General features: G+C 38.2%; 1 protein-coding gene across 7 annotated transcripts in view; it reads right to left on the reverse strand.

Annotated features, from left to right (window-relative positions):
* The window catches only part of LOC126756772 (growth factor receptor-bound protein 2), a 42,015-nt gene extending 20,925 nt beyond the window's left edge, over positions 1-21,090 (reverse strand). The window contains exons 1-2 of one of the 7 annotated variants that reach the window (XM_050470134.1): positions 20,996-21,090; positions 16,429-16,963 (exon numbers count right to left, since the gene is read on the reverse strand). In XM_050470134.1, the coding sequence (XP_050326091.1) occupies positions 16,429-16,506 (78 nt within the window). In that variant the 5' untranslated portion in view covers positions 16,507-16,963; positions 20,996-21,090. Of the gene's footprint in view, positions 1-16,428; positions 16,964-20,819; positions 20,839-20,869 lie in introns of those variants that run through there. The other 6 variants (XM_050470138.1, XM_050470137.1, XM_050470133.1 and 3 more) reach the window with 6 other exon arrangements.
* Between the last annotated feature and the right edge of the window lie 381 nt (positions 21,091-21,471).

Consider the following 21,471-nt stretch of genomic DNA (forward strand, 5'->3'; position numbering starts at 1 on the left):
TCGCTACCTGTTTGATCACTAGATCCAGCGTTGTGAGTTCCAGCATGACTTAATATGCTGCAGTTGGGAAAGTGCGCATTACCCCTGAAGCGCAGACACAGGCGAGCCTTTGCAGTTTCGATAGTTGAAGGGCTACCGAAAATTGCGTTGCCTTAGATGCCGAAGCAACCGGCTCATAAGTGATATTCGGCCTTCCGATTTTGGTGTACCACCATTTTATGATAGCTGGCTTGCAGCCCCAGAATCTGCCGGAGTGACACAGTTTACTCTGAAGTTACAAAGGTACGCAGATGATTTTGAAATCCTAGGCACTAACAACAGAGCCGTCAGCCTTTTCCAGCCTAGAAAAAGAAGCGAAAGATGTTGGTCTTGTGGTGAACGAGGCCAGAGGAAGTACTTGGATGCCATATACAGAATAACTCTTGCCAACAGGTGCTACTTTGGGATCGGTAGACAATTGAGAAGCAAATCCCTCTCTCGATAAAGAAAAATCACGCTCTATAAGTATCTCATTATTTTCGTCCTATAATACGGCTGAGATACATGGACGAAGACGACTTCAGCTATGAAAGCACTTGGAGCATTCGAGTGAACTGTTCTCCGTAAAATCTTTGGGGCTGTCCGCGTGTGCGATAGAAGAAAGAATCACGAACTGTGTGAGCTCTACGGCGTTTATGGATATAATTAGGGGTTAGGTCATGTCGTTTACTTGGAAAATGATGCTCCAACGAAATGGTCATTCATATTAAACAGATAAACGTTTCCCACCCAAAACATTAACTAAAATATTTTGAGTCGATCCATAAGAGATGTTCAGATCCTCCGCTATCTCTCTGACTCCCAACACTACGAGACCACACGCTTGAAACATTTTTAGCAGTCTTCAAATAACAAACTTCACAAGCATCTTGCTCTGGCTTTTCTAGCATATGAATTTGCAGTTTATTCTCAATTTACTAGGGAATCCATTATCTAATATATACATACATATATGTATCTACTTACATATATATTGAAGGACAACCCTTCACACCACAAAATTACAACATTATTTTGTCAAAATAATAGCGGCAATCAATTTCACAAAGCTTCCAACCGCAAAAATCCATCAGCGAGGCTAAATTGACTTCAGAAACATGAGCGCTGGCACGAATATAATATACAATGAAACCATAAATACACATCGTACATAGATACGAAAAACGGTAAATAGTTGCTTTTTTTTAATAAACAATATCCGGCATTCTTGTAATTGAAAAAGCAAAAGTGAAGATCGAAAATTAAGTAATAAATATTTGCTCCAAATACCTCAATTCTCAATGTTTACTCAGGGAGAGAGAGGAGGTGAGACGACAAATTGACAATGAGAACGAGAAGAATTAGCGGTTTGTTGTCAAAGTGTGGGTAATATAAATCAATTGGTGTCATAAATTGCGAAACAACAATAATAAACATTAAAAAATATAAAAAAATAAAAAAAAAATATAAAAAAAAATATAAAAAAAAAAAATATAAAAAAAAAAAAAAAATATAAAAAAAATATAAAAAAAAAAAAAAAAAAAAAAAAAAATAAAAAAATATAAAAAAAATAAAAAAAATAAAAAAAATAATAAAAAAATAAAAAAAATAATAAAAAATAAAAAAAAAAAAATTATTAAAAATAAAATGAAAAAAGAAAATACGTAAAAGAAAAACGAAAGACATTGTATAAATTTCATGATTCTCTCTAATACAGCACAAACAAATTTGATAGAATAAAAAGCGAAAGAATAGGCGTAAAAGAAAAGAAGCGTAAAAGTAAAAATAAGAAATTTCTCGACAAAAAATGAAATATGCTCAAATAAATTTTTGTTGGCGTTGATGCTGTATAAGTTGATACTAAAGGGGGAAAATCACGAAATGAAATTATGAAAACGCTGCATGAGCATGGCGACGGCGCGATATTTAAATGAAAATTTATTCGGATAAACGAAAATCGCCAATGAAATTATGCAAAATACACACAGTTGGCGGGAGACAGCACAAAAATATTCATAAAATAAACAAACGGCGTAAAATGGCATATTTAAGGCGGAAAATATGAGCGAAATGGTTGGAAAAATAAATGCGTGGACCAGAGATCTTTTTGTTTTTTTTTTTTGTGTGTTCTTTTAGTGAACACGTAATACATATTTATGTATTTTGGTGTAATTATTTTTTATGGAATAGAATTTAAAAATTTAAAACGCAATAAATTTCCAGTTATTTTGGGGTATGAATGATGGCATTGATTATATGCAAGAAATGTGAAAAAATAATAAGAAATGAATAATAAATTTACAGAATTTTAGAGAATTTTTTAGACATTATAAAATTTCGTCCTACAATAACAGGATATTACACGAATTTTTTTAGTTATCTGAAAACTCTTTTTATATAAACCGTTAGATGCTGTTCAAGGCTAGCATACTTAATATATGAAGAGAAATAACCTATCCGAACGTCGATATCCTGAAACAATTCTAAAATCAAGCCTTTAAAAATATTCTTATATAGGAAAAAATTCTTCGTAGCCTTCGTATAATTAAAACTGTTTCAAGTCTGAAAACATTTGACAAGGAACCGTCTGAGAAAGGGGAAAATGCAAGTTGGTTGAGAGAAATGCAGAGATCCGTTCTAAAGACCTACATAACCTTCATATATGTACATACATATGTATATCTGACGCGTAGCTAGCTGAATACAAGGGTAAGCCATTACTTAGAAAAAATATTGATGTTTTTTTTATACGAAACACAGATCACAGCCCTCATATGAAAATAATGGCGGAAACTGTGTGAGTCAAAGAGTAAATGCGAGAAACGTTCCAAAGAAATGTATCTTCTTTTCTGGCGTAAACAGCGCTTACGCGGTTATAGCCGAGTTAAAAACAGCGCCAGTCGTATCTTCTTCTGCTTTTTGGAAACAATTCAAGATAGCAAATTCTATTCTCGACCTCACCTCTCAAACGGAGTGGAGGTCGTCCTCTATTTTCAAAGGCGAGTATTAAATCGAATACTTTCAAAAATGGAGTTTTCTCATCCATTCGGACAACAAGACTTATCCCGAGCAGTCTCTTGATTCGTTGAACAATGTAAATGTCCATAAAGGACCATAAATCTTACTTTCATTCAAACACTCATAAGGCCAGCACATCAGATGATGTCATTGTCCATGCCTCTGCACCATATAACAGGACAGGAATAATGAGAGAATTGTAGATTTTGATATTTGTTCGTCGAGGGAGGACTTAACTTTTCAATAGCCAGTCTGGAGAAAGCAAAACTACCGATAAATATAATCGGCGTTTGCTAGCAGCTGTACACTCATATTGAAAATTGTACTTTTTCTCTCTAGCTCACTAGATTGATACTTCCCGACCCTGATGAAGCTTTTTGTGTTGCTCAACGTCAGCTTACACCCCCGTATTAGCTTTTCGGGGATACCAAGTTCAGACATAGCAGTTCCTATTCGTTGAAGGCTTCTTTAAAATCGACGAAGAGGTAGTGTGTGTCGATCTTCCGTTCACGTCTCTTTTCCAAGGTTTGGCGCATGGTGAAATTCTGGTCGATAGTACAGTTTGTTGGAGGGGGGACATTCATAGCCTCCATAGATATTAAATCGTCACATTGCAAGTCAATCAAAAGAGCTCAGAACACGATTATGAGTAAGATCCCAACCATACTTAGCGATAGTCAAGTGGCATTTAAAGCAATTTTCTCCTATGAGATCAAATCGCCACTGGTGCAGGGGTGTAGAGAACGGCTGAGTAGCCTAGCGGAACGTAACCAAGTGCACTTCATCTGTGTGCCCAGTCACAGAGGTATAGCCGAGAACGAACTGGCTGATGAACTCGCCCGTTCCGCATCCACCACCATGGTAGGACCTGAAGCCTTCACTGAGGTGGGTTCCCATACCTAGAGGAACTGCTCGGCATGGAAAAAGGAGTGGGCAGAAAGATGTAATTGCAATAACTCAAGGCATGCTAATGGGATGCTCATAACCTCAGCAATGTAATCAAACTCTTTAGGAACAAACTCAAGCTACTGGTCGCATTTTACACTGACCACTGCAAGCTGAAGAAGCACTTACACAACATGGGTCTATCTTGTTGCCTAATTTGCTGGTTCTGTGACGGGGAGCCTGAAACACCAGAACACCTGCTAATTGACTTCACAGCGGTCTGTAGGTGCAGGATAAAGGCTCTTAGATCCATGTTTCAAAATAGGCATATAGGACTTTATCAATATGCTGCGGCTAGGTTAGTCTTTGTGATTTAGGATAGGGCACAATAGACCTAAGATCGCGGTGCATGCTTCGTTTATGAACCAATCAATCAAGGTTCTAACGTATCTCTGTCTATCATAGTTCAACAAAGATAAGGGGATGCTAACGATGATTCAGTCTTTAGCGGAATATATAGTAACTCCGAGTTTTGGCTAGTATGAGACACAATTCTATTGACTACCTCTCTGAACTATAAAGAAGTTTGAAGAAACAAAAGTTCTATCTTCATCTAACTTCGCGCGATTAAAATACTCCAGACGAAATACTCCAGTTTCGAAAGCATAATAAATGCGAGTGCTAGAAATATACTGGGATTCTTCACAAAATTTGAGAAAACCGGAATGAGATCGCATTAGTCCTAAAGGAACATACCACAATGAAATTACTTTAACTCAATATTTTCCACAACTTTACAGCTAAAGTTTATAAAATCTAAGTAAGTGCAACCAACAGCTACTTACTTATTAACAGAAATAATTTATATACGGCTTCGGAAATTGTTTGGCTTGACCTTTGCAAGCGTGACAAAACAAAGTCAAAAGAGAATGTCGAACAAAACCAGATTGCAACACTGCATGCAACAAATTTAAGTACCGCCACGGTTGTAAGAAAAAAGTTAGGAAGTTAACAAGAAACATGTAACGATGATACAGGCCACAAACGACACCATAAACCCTACAAACAATACATAAAAACACATAATATGCAACTTATATAAACAAATGTACATATATACATATACATATGTATATGTATAAATATAAGTTTAGAGTATGCAGTCCAGGGCGTTGCGCTGGATGTAGTCTGGATTTCACTGCACACTCTCAAGCTTCTTCACACAAGCGTAAAAGCAGCTCGAGAGCAGAGATTGTTGAGTGAATAAGCTGCTAAAAATAGCCGCGGCGATTGGGAGTTCGAGTTGCGAGTCCAAGTCTGCGCCTGAGTACGGACCAGAAAGATGGTGTAAATTGTAAAATGCAGGAAGAAGTGAAAGAAAATGCAATAAAGTGCTGGAAAAAAGCCACTAGTAATGAGTCGAAAAAAACTGGTCTGACCAAAGTAGAAATGTCAGCCACTTACAACGCATGTGTGTGCAAGACATATTCGTACATAGCTAGCGATAAGTGTGAAAACCAAAGGAGAGAGGGAGAGGGGTCAAGAAAATACAATGGACTGAAATGAAACTAAAAGTTGCTGCGGCAAGTAAGGAGGTGGTACATATAATGCTAAAAATGCGCAGTAGAAACGGAAAGTCGACGTTTAAGGTGAGCAGAAACGCACGGACCGACATACCATACATACAAACTTACATATACATAAGTATGTATTTATATACATTTTTATATGCTTACGTGAAAATACTGCAAGCGAAAATTGCATGCGTGCCGCCTGTGAACGCAATAAGGAAGTGCAACAGCGTAAACAAACGAAAAAATATTAATAAAAGAAAAAGTAGTGGAAAACAACAGCAAAGCAACAATGCTGGCGGCAGGATTACAAAAAGTCTACAGACGGCGGCAGTCAAAAGGCAATCAACCGCAAATGGCAGTCGCTAGTGAGGCGGGCTTGCAACGAGAGCATGTCGGAGAGCAAATAAAAAGGAGCGGCCGAAAAATTGCAAATTCCACATACTACATATGCACCCACGAAATAAAAAATAACAACAACGCGCGTTTTCCACCAGCTGTGTCTCTGACGGCTTAGCAACAATGTTGCTAGGCAAATTTCATTTCAGCGAAAAAAAGAACAAAAGTAAGCATGATTAATTCGAGCAAAAAACATTGAAAAAAATTATTTAGTCGGCAAAGTTTGGCTATGATAAGTAAAGAAAAAGACAGAACGTTAACTTCAGTTGCACGAAGTTATAATACATTGCAAAGACGCATTTCTTAGAGTAACAGAAGGTATAAAAAGTTCTTTATCCTGATTTTGATCAATGCGTTTGCATGACAGCTATATGCTATAGTGGTGCGATTTGAACAATTTTTACGGAGGTTGTAGCGCTGCCTTGGACAACAACATATGCCAAATTTCGTAAAGTTACCTTGTCAAATAAAAAAGATCTCCATACAAGAACTTGATTTGGATCGGTCCGTTTGTACGGCAGCTATATGCTATAGTGATCCGATCTGCACGATTCTTTCGGAGATTGTAGCGTTTTGGTGGACAATCACCTGTGTAAAATTTCGTGAAGATATATTGACAAATAAAATGGTTCTGCATACAAGAAGTATATTTGGATCGGTCCGTTTGTACGGCAGCTATATGCTATAGTGATCCGATCTGAAAAAATATGTTCGGAGATTGTAGCATTAGCCTGGAACAAAAATCGGTGTAAAATGTCGAAAGATATCTTGACAAAAAAAGATTTTCATACAAGAACTATATTTGGATCGCTCCGTTTGTACGGCAGCTATATGCTATAGTAGTCCGATCCTAAAATATATGTTCGGAGAATACAGCATTATCCTGAACAAAAATATGTGCCGAATTTCGAAAAGATACCTTGTCAGACGAAAGATTTACTACGAAAGAACTTGATTTGGATCGGTCCGTTTGTACGACAGCTATATGCTATAGTGATCCGATCTGTACAATTCTTTCGGAGATTGTAGCGTTTTCGTGGACAATCACCTGTGTAAAATTTCGTGAAGTTATCTTGTCAAATAAAAACGTTTTCCATGTAAAGACTTGATTTTGATCGGTCAGGTTGTATGACAGCTATATGCTAGAAAGGTCCGATATTGATGATTCCGACAAATAAGCAGCTTCTTGGAGAGAAAAGAACGTGCGCAAAATTTCAGATCGACTTCTCAAAAACTGGTTGACTTTTCTATATAGAGCCTCCAACTTTTCCTACTTGGTATTACAAACATCGTATCAAACTTAACATACCCTGTTGAGGGTATACAAATATTAAAAAAAAATAAAGCAACTAAAAGTAAGCAAAGCAAAAGTATGGATAAACGAGCAAACAAAGGAGAAATGCATGGAAATATAGCGAAGCAGGAAAAGTTGCTTGACCAGCCCATAACAATAATAGCAACAAACAAATAGAAAAATACTTGTATACCCGGCAACAGCATGTGATGTGCAGCATTGCAGATGGCAAAGTAATGACTGGCAATGCCGCCAACGCGCTGCCCCACCAACACGACGGACAGAAACCTTTTGTTAGGCAGCACAGAACCCCAGACACAATTGTTGCTCGTGTCAGGGACACAGCCAGCACTCACTTGTGAATTACATACATGCTTACGTGTAGAGTCACGGACATAATAACAAGAGCAGTGACAATATAAACATAACAAGGCGTGAGTCATCGTTAAGAGCTGAACTGAGTAAATTCGAACAAACAGATACGCGGGGATTCAAGCTTTTCTCTGCTATGACTAGTTTTTTTGACTCCAAAGACGCCATTTACTGGGAGAGAGTCAGATAAGGGGTTAAAAGCGCCACTGTGAATGGCATTCCGCCCGTTGTCTGGTCCGAAAATTGTGCAATATTGTCGATGTAATCAAGGAATGATCTCTTGAAGCTCCTGGGAGGTAGCCCCGCTACTAACATGTGACTAGAAGAAAAGAGAAGAGTGCATTGGCCAACTTCAAGTTTCCTCCTGTATTGCCCTGTAAGTTGACAAAAAGTTTTACGCCAGGCAACTCTTTAGTTTGGCTAAGGGAATGGGCGCCGGAATCTATTGCTCGGAGCTGGATCTTTAAACCCTTCAAACTTACGGAATACTGCAGACAAAAGTCTTTGCGGTCAGGAAATTGGCTCAGAGAGTTAATAACGCAGAAAACCACATAAAAAAGATCAATATATACGTTGAAAGCCAGACTACAATTAAGGCAATTACCTTATAACGTGTTTGGTCGGAGAACGTACTTAGAAGGAAGGAGGTAGTAGATATAGTGACTGAAGGAAAGTGGCTGTATACATATGTATATGCTGGGTTCCAGGCCAGAAAAGTATTTTAGAAAACGAAATAGCTGATGAGATCTGCTTGCCGTCTGTTTGGCTACCGAAGCGGAACAGGAAATATGTAAGTCACTAGAAACGATATATAAGAAAATTTCTGAAAGGACTGACGGATTAGGGTGAGACGGAGCCGAATGGGCATTAGTATCCGTAACGACAACACATGTAGAAAATGCAGAGAAGTAAGCATTTAAAACGCTGGAGCACCTCCTATGCTTCTGCCCAGACTTATCTAGGAGCTTCTTGGTTCAAAGGACTAGATTAAGTAGCAAAGTATCATCAAAAAGCGTTGACGTTGGATATGACGAATTCTTAAGATCAAAATACTTAGGACCAGTAGGTCGGTCTGTGTATCCAACGCGGTATCGGGTAGTTTGAGTATAAAACTGATCTATGGCAGCAGTAGCTTTTTTGATTTGACTGATGTTCTCGTGATATACTTAAGGTTAAATTACTATGGACCACCAAATCTGTGTATCCTACCCGTGATCGAGAAGTTGGATTATAAAACTGATCTATGCCAGTAGCTTTTGATTCGACTGATGTTCTCGAGCTGACGAAGACAGTTATTGTTATTTCAATAGTCTTTTGTGATGTCAATAGTCAACAAGTTATCTCCTACATACATACATATATCGCATTTATCACAGAAACCATCGCAACCGCAACCGAAGAATCATCGTTTTGCTAACTGTTTACATTTACATGTCCGCCAATGTCAATACACATACTCTTCATATTTACTATCTTAGAATGCATGTCTGCAAGCCGAAAAGATTTTTCTGTATGTATGTACATATGTATGTATGTATGTATGCATGTATGTATAGGAACGAGTTACCATGTCAGACATCAGCTGCGCTTGCTGGCAGACGCCCCAACAGCTGCCGTTCTATGGCTTGCAGGCTGCAGCACTATCATTATGCTGCCTTTGTTATTATTGTTGCTTGGCTTTAAGTATGCCTTGTTGTTGCAATATTGGCTGCTGGCATGCGGCCTAATTTTTTGTACTATGTTTTCTGTTTTTTTTTTTGCAAATTGTTTTTGTTTTTTTGGTGCTCACGGCACATTGCACTCAAGACAACAATAAAGGCTGCAAAAGAAATAAACGAAACAAAGAAAAAAACACGAAGCAATGCAACTATCACGAACCGAGATCAGGCCGGCAAGCCACAGCAGCAACAATCAACAGCAAAAGTCAAAAAGCAAGCAACACAAGGCACAGGGTAAATCATGTGAAAGAAGAAAATATATGCATATGAAGAAATAAACACGACAACAAACACAACAACAACAGCTGGCAGCACTACAACTACAATTGATGACAGTCAACAGCCGGTCGAGACGGTGTTGAGTAGTGCGGTAAAATGCATTTGTATTCATAAGTGTGGAGGCAAGTATGTACATATGTATGTACTTATGTGATAGTTATGTTGCTGCGACGACGCGATTTAAAAACTGTTGCATTGCTTTTGCTGTTGCCCTAGACTTGTTATACCCTGAGCAGGCTATGTGAAGTTTACCACGAAATTTGTAAGACCCCTTAGGGAAATTTCGGAGACTCTATAAAATTTATCACGACCAAAATGAAGTCCTTGTAAGAAAACCTTTTTTATTTGAAAAGATATCTTGATAAAAATTGTCATAAATAATTATCCAAGCCAACGTTATAATCTTCGAACCGATTGATCAGATCGGACCACTATAGCATATAGCTGCCATACAAACAGATCGACCAAAATCAAGTCCTTGTATAAAAAACTTTTTTATTTGACGATATATCTTTACGAAATTTGGCATGGATTATTTTCCAAGGCAACGATACAAATTCGCAAAAAATTGTTCAGATCGGAACACTATAGCATATAGCTGCCATACAAACTGACCGTTCAAAATTAAGATCTTGTATGGCAAACTTTTTTATTTAGTAAGATATCTTGATGAAATTTGGCACGGATAATTGTCCGAGGCAACGATACAAATTCGCAAAAAATTGTTCAGATCGGAAATCTATAGCATATAGCTGCCATACAAACAGATCGACCAAAATCAAGTCCTTGTATAAAAAATTTTTTTATTTAACGAGATATGTTTGCGAAATTTGGCATGGATTATTTTCCAAGGCAACGATACAAATTCCCAAAAAATTGTTCAGATCGGAACACTATAGCATATAGCTGCCATACAAACTGACCACCAAAATCAAGTCCTTGTATGGCAAACTTTTTTATTTAGTAAGATATCTTGATGAAATTTGGCACGGATAATTGTCCGAGGCAACGATACAAATTCCCAAAAAATTGTTCAGATCGGACAACTATAACATATAGCTGCCATACAAACTGAGCGATCAAAATCTTAATATCTTCCAATACCCTTTAATGCCATAAAAAATGCAACCGTCAAGGGTATTGTGTCCGAATTTAACGTTTATTCTTCTTATTATTATTACAATTGCCAGCATGTGTGCACATATTTCAGCTCACTGCTGTTATCGGCATTGCTACTATATACAATATTTTCTTTGCTTCATTTTTACATTTTTTTGCTGTTATTATTATTTTATCTTTTTCGTACGATTTTTCACTTTATTTCGTTTATTTCTATGTTGCAGCATTTCGTCAGCACTGCATTCATGGTCATGCTCGCGACTATGCTGACGATGATGAAAATTCTAACTGACAGTTTTGTTGGGAGATGGTAGGTGAAGTTCACCACGACAACCATGTGTTTCACAAATACTATAAAAACTCTGTGCGCAGCTTAGCTACTGAAAAAAGCTCGAGATAAGCCACCAGCATACTTGCCATTTATCAAAAAATCTACAAAAAAAGTTCTTAATTGACTCAAAGATGATCCCACAATTGATTAGTGGCATTCGACTTTGAGGTTAGTGACTTTTAGTGTACCGATTCATCAATTTGCGGAAAGAAAGCAGAACTAGTTTTTTACAGTATTGCTGGTTAGTAAACAGCAACGTCATAAATAATGGGTGCTATTTAAGGGTTGATATATGGTTAGACTTATGAGAATATGTCAAAACTGTCATTTTATCGTAGAATGACTTATAAATTTAAATGATAAAAGTATTACGAAAGTAAGAACTGTTGACAACAGACTTCTTCATTGTTGGACAATTGAACGTCTGCTTCATCGTCATCGCCTTTGGAAACGGGTTCCAAGTGTTTTCACTGCCATTCAGCAGGCTGGGGAAGTATTCCATCCATAATTTCAGTGTGCTCTTGGCATCAGTCAACAGATCGATGGAACGATGAGATGTACGAGATATACGATGACATTGACATAGTTCAGCGAATTATGAGACAGAATGGATGAAACACTCCAGCTCTGAAAAGATTCTATGCAGTACCCGCCGGGGGTAGCAGAGGAAGAGGAAGACCTCTACTCCGTTGGAAAGAAGAAGTTGAAAACAGACTTCACTCTATTTAATTTAAAGGAATATTGTTATGTTATTTTATGGATATATATACAGGGTGATGCAAGTACTTTTTCAATAGCCTCTTTTTCGCAGATCACGCGTGAGTGGTGTCGTATTTTTGTTCAGCACTGTTTGGTATTTCATCATGGAAAGACTTGCGGTTGAACAAGGTTTACAAATAGTTCAAAACGAAAATTCACGTTCTGTAAAGAATGTGTCAACTTACGGTGAACACAATCAGCCTACTGAGCGTACTATTCACAACACCATCACCCATCTTGAGTCCCAGCACTCATTATTGGATAATATTCGACCAAATAGACCACGTTCAGTACGCAGTAGAGAAAATATAGCAGACGTCGCTGAGAGTGTACACGAATATCGTGGAGAGTCGTTTCGGCGCCGTTCGCAGAAACTCAGACTGACGTATGGGACAACTTGGAGATCTTAAATTGAAAGTATACAAAATACTGAAGCCGCTCGACCTTCTCAAGCGACATCGCTTCGCTCTTTGAGCTCTTGAAAAGTTCCAAGAAGATCCGACGTTTTCGAGCCAAATTTTGTTCAACGATGATGTCCATTTTTGGGACAATAGGTATGTAAACGAGTAAAATTGCCGCATTAGAAACGAAGAGAAACCTGAACAGATTCAAGAGCTGCCAGTTACCAGTCGAAATGCTCGAACGCGTCATTGAAAATTGGACTCCACGGATGGACCATATGTAGCCGGGGCCAACATTTGAAAGAGATAGTCTTCAAAAAAAATAAAAGCCAAAGAATGTGGTCATCAAAAGCTAGATAAGGAGGCTCAAGAGAGGTGTTATTTCGATGGTAGGAAAAATGTGTGCGACGATCAACAAATCTCAGTAAATCATAAGCCAAAGAATGTGGTCATCAAAAGCTAGTTGAAGACGCTCAGGAAACGTGTTGTTTCGCTGGTAGGAAAAATGTGTGCTGCGATCAACAAATCTCAGTATTTCATAACGCCCATTTACAACAAAATTAAGCATTCGTAGGTATATGTACATCAGCCCAAAAGATCCGTACATAACATGCGAATCAAAATAAAAAAACAAATTCCACAAATTTTTCCTAGGTATTTGGCAGATTTCGCCTTTTTAGTCAAGCATAAATGGAAATTTTCAAATTCAGCCACAGGCATATTACCGAATTTTCCGCCCACCTAAGTTTGTAAGTTACGCCAAACACAGGTGGGATGAGTACAGTGGACTTATGTATGTATGTGTGTGGGTGGTTGGTAGAATGTGTGGTTGACGGCCTGCGCCGAGTTGGCGTATTAATTTTCTTTCCCTCATTCTACGAAAGCAACAGATTAACAAGTGTCTAGCTGATGAGCAAAATGCTAGGTGAGCAGCGGTGACTGCGCGCAAAGGCGAAATGCCGCCCGTTTGGCGTGCACGTTGACAACTCGAATTGAATTACGCTGATGAAGTAGAAAATTGTAAAAATAAAAGCAATGCAAAGAAAAAAAACAGCAACAACAACAACAACAAACAAAAAAGAGTAACTCAAAAGCTTGTCTTTCCCACAGAAACTACAATATTTTCCCCTATTTATTGCTTTTATGCATGAAAATGCTTTCTTTTTACTTGCCTCTTAGCGCAGCGTTGTGCAGAAAATCTCTTGAACCTCACATCTATTTACTTTTCACCTTAACGAGCTGGCGCAACACACGCTGCACTAACATCTCCCCGCCAACATCTCTACCACAGCGTCATATATGGATAACAAGAGATCGAGGGGTCAGAGCAGGCAACATTGGCGATGACGTTGAACTCCCCGCATAGTTGTTGTAGTTGTTATGCAGATTTGCATATGAAAAAGTTGGAAGACTGAACATTTCTATGGCCCGCCAGTTGCTGCATAATACACACATGCAAATGTATGAGTGCTTGTGTGTGTGTGTGGTGTACGCTTGTATGGGGCGACTTCGACAACATTCACTTCTTAGAAGCTTAACCATAACGTACATACATACAGATGTAAAAATGTAAAGTTAGTCACAACTGAGTCATGCAATGAATGCTGCTAAATTTGTTTATACACGTTTATGACATATGCTCCAGACAACTGATTCCGCAAAAAAAAGGAATTTACAGCGCAAAAATGTGTTGCGCATCCTTCTCCGCAACGCACAGGTGGCGGCGGCCGGTCTTTAATAATGCGCTTATGCGCTGAATGGATAACGATTGTGGAATATTCATACACATAACTGCTGTTGAGCTAAATTTTATTCAAATTAAAGTGCGTGATTTAATTACTGGACTTCAGTGTATGCTGAATGACGGGTTTAAGCTTTGATTAAATAAAAATATATGAATTAATGAGAGAGAATGCGTCATAAAAATGAATAAAAACAAAACAGGGTGTCGCCGACGAAAACATCAAAAAAGTCCATAAAATAATCTTGGATGACCGTAAGGTGAAAATTTTCGAGCTGGCAGACTTTCTAAAGATAACAACTGAACACATACGTCGCATTATCTGTCCATCGGGGGTGTTTTTTTACGTGGCTGAATCCAAACTCAGCGCACAAGCCTGGGGAGGGATGTTTCGCCTTATAGCTCGCCTTCAAACGAATAATTCTTGGCTACCCAGAGGATATTTGGTCTATGACCTGAAGTCGTGAGATGCTATGTAAAAGAATCGTTTCTGGCCTCTCCCAAAAGATTGGCGCTCAGAGAACTTTCCTCACTTGCGTGAACTTCTACACATGGCCCCATCCATCCAGAAAGGTTCTGCGGAAGATTTATGGTTCCTTGGCAACGGCGAGTATAGCATTCGATGGAACAATGAGCTGCACGAGATATATGTATGTATGTATGTACTACGACATTGATATAGTTCAGCGAATTAAGAGACAGCGGCTACATATGATCTTATCGTCGGAATGGATAAAAACACTCTAGCTCTGAAAGTATTCGACGCAGTGCCCGCCGGGGGTAGCAGAGGAAGAGAAAGACCTCCCCTCCATTGCAAAGATCAGGTTTTTTTTCAAAGTGTATTTTCTTGGTAATGTCGTCTCGAGGAAAGTGTCATCGGTGCATACTCCTCTATGACCATCTATTTCTGAATCCGGTTTTTGTTTTAAGTCCATGTGACTTTTAAGTTTTTGCACAGATTAGAACGCCGGTCCGTTGTGTTATTTAAAACTCCTATATAATTGATCATAAGACTCTTACAAAACGACAAAGCGCTTCGAGCCCAACAACAGTTCCGATTGTTTCACCGAAGTCAAGATTGCCGAGATGTTTTTGAATCGTTCTTGCAAAGTCTGGAGAAAGAACCTGCATGTTTCTACCACAAACCTCCTCCAACAATTTTGATAGCATCCATCAAGATATTTTTAGCTAACCGTATGAATGGCTATTGGACAATGTCCAGCAAGAACCTCTAAGTTTGCGGCAGGAAGAACTTTGCTAAGGGGAAATAGTTCAAGACGAGTCTTGCTAAGTGCACACCAAGTAAAATGATCTAATGTGATCTTGGTCCCATGATGATGTGAGCAGAGCAAAAGTTCCTCTGACTAGTTTGTCGGTAAGAGTTCCCCTGGATAGTTCGTCGGCTTTGTAGCCGCCATTGTTTCCATTATGACCAGGCACCCAAACTAGTCTGTAGTTGAAGTAGTTCCATGATATATCTAGAGAAGGCGCACACTCCTTGACTCGCTTTGAGAACAAAGTTAGCGAGCTCAAAGCTTACATTGTTGCTCTGCTTCGGGTTGAATACCCACTTACCTTGAAAGAGGTCGTACCAGTACGTCTACCGCCACCCTAATAACAACCATTTCTGTCTGAAAAAGACAGTGGTGATCTGGTAGCCGGAAGCTAAGATTAACGGAAAGCTCCTTACAGAAAACTCCCCCTCAACCTTCCCTACTGGCTCCGAACCATCCGTGAAAAAGCTCAATGCGCCTCTTCTCTAGCGACTCCTCCTCATCCACATACATATCTACCCGTAGGGATGTGAGCAGAAAAAAACCGCCCCGAGTAGCTTCTGCGACGCAGTGATCCAAGTTTTCAGAAATGCTGGTAAAGCAGAAGTGAATTTCGACATGTCCTTGTTGGGACTCCTTCATAGATTCAGCTACCCTGAGCCTTAGAGCGCACTGCGCAACAAAGCACATGCCGGCAGTGGCCTGAGGTACTATGTGTAAAAAATGCCATTCAATCAGATTGTTGGTGTAATCCACAATGAATCGAAGATGCCTATGAGAGTTTGCTCTTTGAACATATTAAGGCTGTTGAGTAAATGTGTACTACATCAGCTTTTATCAGAGAAAAAATATATTCCCAGACACAGCGTTGCCAACAGCACTAGAAGTATTGAAGTTTAAGTACTCTTCTCTTAATTGCTAGATTTGTTTGATAAGCTTAGCAGGAAGATACACTTAAAACAAACAACAAAGCCATAAATCAGCGCTAAAATGTATGCAGCAAAGCAGTATCATGAAACTGGAGCAAAAACAACAAAACAAAGGAAAAATAAAATTAAACAAAGACCTTATCAGCTGTAAGAAAATACATTTATACGAGTATATATCGATGTTTACAGTGCGGCCAGCTGACCTCAAGCGCCTGTGGCCTCGCTGACCGCCAACACCCACTGACACACATACTTTTACGTACTTTCCAATGTATTTTATCTATTTTTCGCGTATGTTTATCAGCTTGGTAGCGACTTACCTTTAAAATTTGGCTTTTGCGGAAACTCAATTCGTCATCGGCAGTTGCTGAGAAGTCGTGTTTGGCAATTGCTTCCATTTTGATTAACTTTTTTTTTTTGTTGCGTTATAACTTTGCGCTATGAAATATTTTGTGTTGTTTTTTTATGGTTGTTGTTGTTGCTATCCCTGTTTGGCGGTGTATTTATACAATCGTTTTAATTAAAAGCGATTGTTGTTGTTTAATTAATTTGTGCTTAAAATAAAACGCTCAATTAATGTTGTTTATCTGCAGTACGCAAATATTTTTTTCTTTTAGATTTTGCTTAAAAGTTATTTTTTTTTGTATTTATTTTGTGTGTTTTCCGTTTTTTGTCAGCCTTCGTTGTTTTCTTTTTTATATATAATATGGTTTAGTTTAAATTTTATTGATAAAATTTGGTGTTTTGCTTATGTACTTGCGTTAAAATTAGTAAATTGAAAATATACGTATATTTGTAGGTTAAATCAGCCTTCAGCTGTTTGTGTGTTTGTTCACGCTGCACTAAACTATTAAGCTAAAAAAAATAAAATATATTCAACACGTTAAAAAAACTTTTGCTCTAAATATACTTTCAATTAACTTTTTTTAGTTGAAATTTTTAAAAGCTTTTAATTCGCATGAGATTTCCGCACTTGTTGCCCACAATAAAACCAACAAATATTTCCACTTTTTTCGGTTTTTATGCTATTTTACATTTTAGTAATTTGGCAAACACTTGTTCTTTTACGCGTTCTGCACACGCCAACAATTTTGTTTGATATTTCTTATATTTATTTTACGACCGTTTTTTTGGGTTTATTTTCGCGTTTGTTCTATTTTAGCGGAATAATGTATGAATAGAATTTGCATGTGTAAGTTGATAGATAGAATACATTTGTACGTAGCGCCCGCACGACGTAGCTTCGAAGAATGAACCAGCAAGCTGAGCAACGAAATCAGCACATCGGCAGCGGCAGCGCACATTTCGCTAGCTCCATTGCTCACCTACATGCTACTCCCCACCACAAGCGTTTGACGTATGGGTGCGGAGCGCGCTTGCTATGCCAAAGCGGCGTAAAGCTCAATCAACTCTTTATCCCCATATAACGACAATGCTGCCAGATGATCAGGGGATTAGTGAAATATACTTTTCGGAGAAATTATAAGCGTTTTCGTCTGTGATTTCGCACATGTTGATATAGAGGTGTAAAAAATAGTGAGCAGTTTGAGTTAATTTCTTTTTGCACCGAAGTTATAGCACTCTTAATTTGAAAAAAAATCCATTCATTCCTTTCTTTGCATTATATGCCATAGTAGTTCAAGCCGAGTCTGAGTGGATGATGGAGTTGTGTAGAAGTTCACGCAAGTGAAGAAAGTTTTCTGAGCGTCATCCATTTGGGAGTGGCCAGAAAATATTATTTTACATATGGTTCAAGCGGCGCACGACTTTCTGCCATAGACCAAGTATCCTCTGGGTAGCCAAAAATATCCATTTCAAGGCGAAAACAGCGTCGGATGAGAGACCCTCTTTTGAGGACCTGACTACACTTGGAATCTCCAATTGTCGCCAAACAGCGAAAAGGAGAAACGACTAGCGCGCTGTTGTAAACTTGGCTATAAGAAGTCTGATCTAAATAATTTTCAGATACTCTAACACTGCGTTGAACAATAACCATTAAACATTTTTTTTATGAAATTTTGTGAAAAAAGAGGTGCTATGAAGGACTTGGTTTTGGTCGGTCAATTTGTCTGACAGCATTATACCATAGAGGTCTGATATCTGCGGTCAATTTTTAGGGGGGAAAAGGACACAACTAAATCGAATTTTTGGGTCTCCGACATCTCTATCTGTATGTTACAAACTTATATTCTGTTCAAGGCATAATAATAGAGCATGTTAACCTTAAAGCTCTAACGAATTTATATTGTTGATATAACCGTAGCTAACAGTTCCATTCCAGTTTACATAGATATGATTATCTGGACCGTGTTTAGGTGAGAAGGTACAAGTTAGTTAGTTGGAGCTGTTATCTAATGGGGTATTGAGTAGTAGTAGTAGGGTTGGTGGTCATCGAAGTCATCTAACGGTAGGTCCAGGAAACATGCAGCTTTTTGTTATTGCTGAATCGGCATAAAACATTCCTGATGTATTTTCGAGGAATTCTGTGGGCTTGACAGTATTTTTCTGAATAAAAATACGGATACGTTCTGGTTACGTAGAGCCGACTGTGGTGGTAACCGTTGTTTGGACGGGGTCGGACCACAGGATGAGATTGGGTTTTGTTGGAAACGCAAAGAGGTGGTTAGTGTAATGTGGGGATTCATTGCACGCTGGCCATATATTTCGTATGTCGGGGTTGATTCTGTAAAATTATTATTTTCACTTGCTACAGTATGGAGAACAAAGTAGCACAGGGGTCACTTTAGATTCCCTTGGCAACTCGAGCTCATCGCCTGCAAGCAACAATTTAGTTGTCTTTGAAATCATCAGGCAGGCTCAGATTATGTGTTGTTTCGACGGTTTCGGACTATAAGGAGATGAGAGTTAGATGAGTGGAATTCATTGACATACAAAGAAGTGGTTAGAGTCATGCGGGACTCATTAGCGTAGTCGATTCTGAATGTGTAGGAGTTAGCTAGCTACAGGAAAGAAATTGTGCAAGGTTTAGACTCTCTTTCGAAATATGTATATCAAAAATGAGAATTAAAGCCTTGAGTACGGCAGATTGTGGCAACAACATGTGCAAAAGTCAGGAATCATATTTGAAATGACAGCCACTTTAGCAAAATACACTCCCACGAATGCCAAACAACACAAAAATAAGTCGCAACCATCTGGTAATGCCGTCAACAACGTTGTTATTGTTGTTTATTTGATTTCTCAGCAGAAGAAAAGTGTGCGCCACTGCGCTGCCAACGTCACCTGAATCGGCATATTTCGGCGAATTGTTATTTGTGCTAGCTATATGTGTACATGCAAACACACACATACAGAAGATAGGTATGCATGTATGCATGTTTACTTTTTGTTTGTGGCGTTGTTGCCAACGTGCTGCGCTACGCTGTGCTGTCAGGTTTTGTTCTCGAACGATATTTTATACCCCTCGTGTCGTTGAAAACTATGCGTTGACCCATGCGCTATGCGGCTATTGTTATTTCTGTTGTTGATTGTTGCTCTTACTGATTTTCAACTTGCTTTTTGTTGTTGTTTTTGTATTCGAATTCAATTCGTTTTGAACATTCTTGCTATCTGCGCTGCGTCGTGCATTCGTGGTTTCGTTTAGCATTTCATACGAACATATTAAAATACATAAGTGTATATGTATATGTATGTATGTATTTTTGTATTACACATTTTGTATGATGCGCTTTTTGTGTCTTCTTTATTTACTTTCAATGAGTTTTGTTTTTGTATAGATTCATCGGCAATGTCTATGACATCTTCGCTGGCCCCACGGACATATGTATGTACATATGTATGTGTATACAGAAATTTGAACGAACTTTGTGAAGATTTACATATGCATACATATATGTATGTGTGTATGTTTGCATGGAGATCGCTTAGAGTCGAGCAGATTTCGAGACAGCAATTGTTGCCTGCTTCACTGCTGCTGATTTAGAGCGTTGCAATTAAATTGATGAAGATTGATTGAAAATAGGCAAATTAATTATGGAAATAGAATTGTGAAGAATTAAATGTATACTGGAAAGAATTCTACTGCTTAAGCCGCTTTGGTGGAGATTACATAAATCTAAGTTAGTCACATGCAAGTCAAGAAAACCTGTGCGCACAATATTATTTTTTCTGGTTAATGAATATTGTTGTTTTTACAAACAGGTCTGTTTATTGTGCGTTGCCAGATCAGTATAAAATGTGACCCTTTCAGGCAAAACGCTGCACAAGTTCAATATCCTGTAAAACAATAACAACAACGTACGCAGACATAACAAGCCGCATCGAAGACCTACCGAGCGTCTTCTAGCTGCACGACTTGTCATACGGCTACCCAGTAATGAGTTGCTACAAATATATATTTTATTTATTGTAGTGCGTGTGGGCGTTGCAAAGTAGCAAAGCGTCAATAGCAACAACAAAATTAAAAATAATTTTTGGTTAGCGGCACACTGTTGCCTTTTATGCACATAACAATTTTTTAATAGCACACTTTTTTATAATTTTTTTTTGTTTTCTTTTTTACGCTTCATTAAGTTAGCTGACCATATATGCAGACAGTTCACTTGATTTTTGTTAGGTTCGTTTCAGGCCATAATTCCTGCTTTTCTAGAAACACACACACACGCATACAAGCACCACCGAATTCCAACCAGCAGCACAAAGGAATATCTTTCATTCCGCTTTTGCACTCAAGTTTGTCTCCTTTTCTTACTCCTTTCCACTGCTTTATATATGTATATACATATATACGTCATAAATCACCTCCACTTTGTGCCTTATATATTTATTTAAATATTAACATAAACACACACACACACTAATTTTATGCAAAGCACCGTGAACAAATTAAAAAAATTTATTGTGAGAAATGCGAGTGTTAAATATTACTTTAGAATTACTTGTGCAGAAAAAAAGCGACGGACGCAAACCGCGTTTACATACACCCGACGACAACGATGACAGACGACAAGTTGAATTCTTCTGGATTCTCTTTTGTTGGCATTTTTCTACTGCCCCAATGATGGTGCAGGGTTGCAAGTTGATACTTTGAAATTCAGTTGCAACAATGGTGTTATTGAGGAATTCAAGCGGCTAGCCCACAACATTGGCTGTCAAGCTGTAAAGTTGGCAATCAAACTGTCGTATTAATTTCAAAAATTTAATGCTCTATGAACTCGAATAAAAAAATAGTGCTGTTATTGAAAATTCTAAAAAAAACTATTGTTTGAGAGTAGTAACAACTAAATTTTTGCGTGAGCAGATCAATAAAAGTATTACCGCTTGATAGAGAGAAATCTCAGACTATTTTCTTAAACTATTGTGAATGACTTTTCAATGCTAAAACTTAGTTAAGTTCAAAACCT

The sequence above is a fragment of the Bactrocera neohumeralis genome, chromosome 4, assembly GCF_024586455.1.
Source record: "Bactrocera neohumeralis isolate Rockhampton chromosome 4, APGP_CSIRO_Bneo_wtdbg2-racon-allhic-juicebox.fasta_v2, whole genome shotgun sequence".
Lineage (NCBI taxonomy): Eukaryota > Metazoa > Arthropoda > Insecta > Diptera > Tephritidae > Bactrocera > Bactrocera neohumeralis.